This window comes from Carlito syrichta, unplaced genomic scaffold (genome assembly GCF_000164805.1).
Source record: "Carlito syrichta isolate Samal-C Ts95f unplaced genomic scaffold, Tarsius_syrichta-2.0.1 Scaffold303604, whole genome shotgun sequence".
Classification (NCBI taxonomy): Eukaryota; Metazoa; Chordata; class Mammalia; order Primates; family Tarsiidae; genus Carlito; species Carlito syrichta.
Genome location: NW_007247700.1, coordinates 1101117 through 1106075, shown reverse-complemented (window position 1 = coordinate 1106075; position 4959 = coordinate 1101117). Strand labels below are relative to the sequence as shown.

General features: G+C 52.6%; 1 protein-coding gene across 1 annotated transcript in view; it reads left to right on the top strand.

Annotated features, from left to right (window-relative positions):
• DUSP23 (dual specificity phosphatase 23) overlaps nt 1-1814 on the top strand; it is a 6715-nt gene extending 4901 nt beyond the window's left edge. Inside the window, exons 2-3 of the mRNA XM_008058744.2 lie at nt 1-224; nt 1391-1814. Of these exons, the coding sequence (XP_008056935.2) occupies nt 1-224; nt 1391-1576 (410 nt within the window). The 3' untranslated portion in view covers nt 1577-1814. The remainder of the gene's footprint in view (nt 225-1390) is intronic.
• The last annotated feature ends 3145 nt before the right edge of the window (nt 1815-4959 follow it).

Sequence of the window (4959 nt, the reverse complement as noted above, 5' to 3'; positions counted from 1 at the left end):
GGCTGGCGGGGCTGGCGCTGCCTCGGCTCCCCGCCCACTACCAGTTCCTGTGGGACCTGGGCGTGCGGCACCTGGTGTCCCTGACGGAGCGCGGGCCCCCTCACAGCGACAGCTGCCCCGGCCTCACCCTGCACCGGCTGCGCATCCCAGACTTCTGCCCGCCGGCCCCCGACCAGATCGACCGCTTCGTGCAGATCGTGGACGAGGCCAACGCCCGGGGAGAGGTCAGAGGGCGGAGTCCGCGCGGGGCGGGCGGGACCTGGAAGAGGTCAGCGGGGGACTCGGGCGGAACCGGGACTTCGAGCCAGGAATAATTTAGCTGGGCTCGGGAGAGCGAAGGGAGAAGACTGTAGGGCCCGGAGACTACGGGTGCAGCCTGGACAGAAAGTGAGGGGGCGGGGCTGCAGGTGTGGTGGTCCACGCCTGTAGTCCCAACATTTGGGGAGGCGGAGGCAGGGGGGTTGCTTGAGCCCAGAAATTCGAGATCAGCCTAGGCAACAGAGCGAGACCCCGTCTCTTCCAAAAAATGTAAACAAATTTAGCCCAGCACGGTGCGTGCGCCTGTAGTCCCAGCTACTTGGGAAGCGGAAGGATCACTTGAGGCCAAGGAGTCAAAGCTGCAGCGAGCCGTGATGGTGCCACTGTACTCCTGCCTGGGCGACAGAGCGAGACTCAAAAAGAAAAGAAAGAAAGAAAAAGAGCAAGGGAGCAGGGAGAATTGGGGGGCCACATGGACTGTGAAGATACGTAAGGTGTAAGGAGAGGCAGCAAAGAACCAGCTGATATTTTGAGTTGTGGAGACAGGGGTAGACAGACCTGGGAGACATGGGGGCTGATGTCTAATGGAGGCTGTTTACGATTTTCTAGAGTAAAAGCTGTCCAGGTAGAATGGAGCCACATATGTCATTTTAAATTTTCAAGCAACCACATTTTTTAAACGGCAAAAAGAATCAAGTGAAATTAATTTTGGTAATGGTAACCCTGTAAGTCAAAAACGTCATTTCAACATATAATCAATTTAAAATAAATTATTAATGAGGTAGTTTTATTCTTTTTGTACTACATCTTCAAATTCTGGTGTGTATCTCATGCCACATCTCACTTTGGACCAGCCACATTCCAAGTGCACACTACCCACGCATGGCTGGTGGCTTCCTGTATTGGACAGCACAGACAGAGGATCGTGGGAGGCAGTCGGGGAGACCAGCACCAGCAACTTCAGAGGCCTCCTTGACCCAGTCGCAGGGATGGCCCTCCCTGACTTTGATACAGAGCACCCGGCCTGTCCTAGAAGCAGCAACTGCGTGGAAAAGCAGACCCACCCAAATGGGGGCAAGGAGAGGGTTAAGGAATGCCTCAGGCCCCACCCCATCAGGCTTCCTCTCCACAGGCTGTGGGAGTGCACTGTGCCCTGGGATTTGGCCGCACTGGCACCATGCTGGCCTGTTATCTGGTTAAGGAGCGGGGCTTGGCCGCAGGAGATGCCATCGCTGAAATCCGGCGCCTTCGACCCGGCTCCATTGAGACCTATGAGCAGGAGAAAGCAGTCTTCCAGTTCTACCAGCGAACCAAATAAGGATCCTCAGTCCCTTCTGCCAGGTCCCCACTCCTCTGCCCCTTGTGGTAGATGGGACCAGAGATGAAGGGACTGTGAACTAAAGCATTAACCCTCCAGCTCCCGTTGGCTCAAGACACTGAAGTAACCCACCACTGCAGGCAGGTCCTGACTGAAGAGCTGGCTGGGACCCCATTGAAGGTGGGAGAGAGGGGTAGCTCTGTACTGTGTCCTTGAATAAATGACTTACAAGAACCAGTTTACATTGCATAGCACTTTTCAAAGCTCTCCAGTGCATCAACTTATTCCAGCCTCACAGTAGCCCTGTGATACAGGAAGGCAGGGAGGCTATCGCAGTTCTTTGGATGAGGTGGCCAAGGTTCAGAGAGGCCCAAGATCACACTTCTAGAAAACAGGATGATGACCAGAGCAGCAACACAGTCTAGGTCTCGGTCTAGCCCACCTGCCGCATGTGTGTCATCCTTGTCCCTCCGAGGGCAGAGACAGCCTAGATGTCTTGCTCACAGAGAGCTACCATCTCTACCTCCCCAGGGCTGGGTACCTCTTGCCAGCCTCGGGTGCTATTCAGCCCATCGGAACCTCCAGCCCACTCTGCTGCCCCACAGCCTCGGGCCAGGGAATACTGGAGCCAAGCCAGTCTGGGCAGTGATGCAGAGTGGATGTTTGATAATTAAGTGAAGAGCTCCAGGGCTGCAAATCATGGCCATGTCTCTCAGACATTATCTTCACCTCTTTCACTGTTGGACCCCTTCCTGCCATCACCAGCACACTTTCGGCTTCTGAGAGATGGGAAGAAGCCAATGAAGGGGGACCCAAAATAAACCAGAATTGTTTTTTGTAGGGCAGGTCCCTTGTAGTCCAGGCTTCCCCCACTAGATAAGTGTAGGAACCCTTTGGCATCAGTGTGCCAGCTAGTTTGTGAAAGATTGTGTTCAGCTTCAGTGGAAAAATATATATATATTTCACATTCATGTGCATTTTTTTCACATTCAATGTGAATTTTTCACATTCATCATGAAATGTGTAATGAATGCCTCTATGTACCTGTGTAAGTCCTGTTCAACATGGAGGCTACCCAGGGGGAGTGAGACGTGATTCCTGCTCTCCTGGAGGAGATGGACACAGAGTCCAACCACAGATGATGGGTACTGTGATAGACACACATTCTGGCTGCAGTGGAGACTAGAGAGGGGTGGAGTCAGGGCTCCCCTGTAGATCTCCCCTCCAGCCTAGACAGATCTAGGTCTAGCCACCTGCCCCCCCAACTCCTTCTTTCTCCCTTCCATTACTACCTACTCAACTCAAGCCTGTCCAACTCACCTATAGCCAAAAGGAACATCAGCTGAAGTCTTACCTATCCAAGAGAGGCTGCAAGATACCCTCTCCCCAGTTTTCCTCTCCCAACAGATCTGAATGATCGGTTCTTTAACTATTCCCTTGGTCCCCACCTAGCCTACCTAAATGAGAACATCACCCAAAGAGGAGAAACCCACAAATCCCAGGCATTCAGGCTGCAGCAGAAAAATGAAAAATGACGCAAAGAATTCTCTGGAATCCTTCCCCTCCTCTCACCAAAAGTTCCATCTACCCTGCTCTCCATGCCTCTCCCAACAGCGTGGCCCCTTTTGTTTCTTGGTGCAGACCAGAGCATTGTCCAAAGGTGTGTGTGTGTGTGTGTGTTTTCACACATGAGAATGGGACAGAAAGAGTGAATGGCCCACTCCTGCACCCCTTCCCTCTACACTGAGGCTTACCAGGATGGGGAGAGGGGTGTGAGGCTTGAAGCTGCCCCTGAGTGCCTGTCTCCTCTCAGGCCTGACCTGCTAGGCCATACAACTAGGCCTCACCCTTTCTACCTCCCTGTTCCCCTTTCACTCCATCCTCCCCCCCCCCCCCCCCCCCCCCCATCCTCTGCACTTCAAGAATCTTCTTGTCCTCCCAGGGCTCCTTCAGAGGAAATAGAAAACTTTTATAACCCGGTGGAAGCCCTGTATACCGCTTCCATCCCCACAATTTAAGCAAGTCTCCTGGCCTCAAGAGTTTCTTAGGGAAATAAACGTATAATTAAGTGCTTAAGGAAACCACTTTTCAGCTAAGTAAGGGTTGACTTGAAATTAAAAACTGTGCCCTAACCCTTCCATCTACCTTGGGAGGCGCACCTGAGGCTCCTTATAGGCTTATCCCCACCCTCAAATCTGATGCCTTCTCCCCACCCCCTCTCCTGTGTGGCCACAGTGAGAGGTAACAGACTGGCCTAGCCCCTTCTCATCCTGCACTGGGGTCATTTCTTATGTTCCTCTTGTGTGAGGAACAGGTCATTGCCATCTAAAAAGGACATTTGCATCAGGCCAGGGTTCCTCAACCTCAGCACTCTTGACATTTGGAACTGGATGATTCTTTGTTGCCAAAGCCCATCCTGTTAATTGTAGGATGTTTACAGCATGTTGAGAGGAGGCCCCTTCCCCTTCCCCATTGTGACAACCAAAAATGTCTCTAGACATTGTCCAATGTCCCCTGGGGAACAAAATCGGCCTCAGTTGAGAACTGCTCATCAGACCAGTGAGCACCAGATGCAGCTGTTGGCTTCCATTTCCCCTGGAAGTAGAGGTGGGCACATACTTGGAAGGACTCTTGTGGCTGTCATACCTTAATGGGGCAGAAAGGGCCAACTCAAATCCCCTACTCCAAGCAGTGTCTGGCAGCCGTCCCCAGTCTCCAGCCTTTTCCAAGTCTGGTTTCCCAAGATGGCAGCAGACACAACTAACTTCCCATATTCACAGGCTTTTATTCTCGATGGGCTGCTGATGGGCACAGCTGCAGTAACATCTACTCCCACCCCTGTTTATTTTAAGTTTCATTCATGTTTACTCCCGGGTACATGATCAGAGTTCTCTGCTGAATGGAGGCTTTTCTATCTGGAAAACATCTCTCGCATCATGTGGGATACTCAGTAATTACCTCGTGGATTCCTCCCCCAGAAAATTGTCCAGATGCAGAAATTACTGGAATCAGGATGGGAGGAGTCCCTGCCACTCTTCTTTCAGAAGATTCCTCCCATCCTGGTTCTCCCACCTCTGCTTCCCTTGGAGGATTCCCTGACTGGGTCCTCCTGCTCTCTGTGTTCTCGGTTCCACGACACAGGCCATGTGTCCCAACACGCAGCTTCCTGCTGTGAAGAGGACTCAAGTGGGGAGATGGCCCATGCCCTGCAGACCACTAATGCTGGCCCACACCTCCCCTGGATACACTTGGTCATCACCTCACAGATCACCCCAGGGGACATCTGACCCTCACAGCCATTTGTGCCATGTGGGGATTGAGTCTACCGGGGCTCATCTCTGCTCTTCCCCTGGCTGAGGAGGTGTGCTCCCATACACACCCTC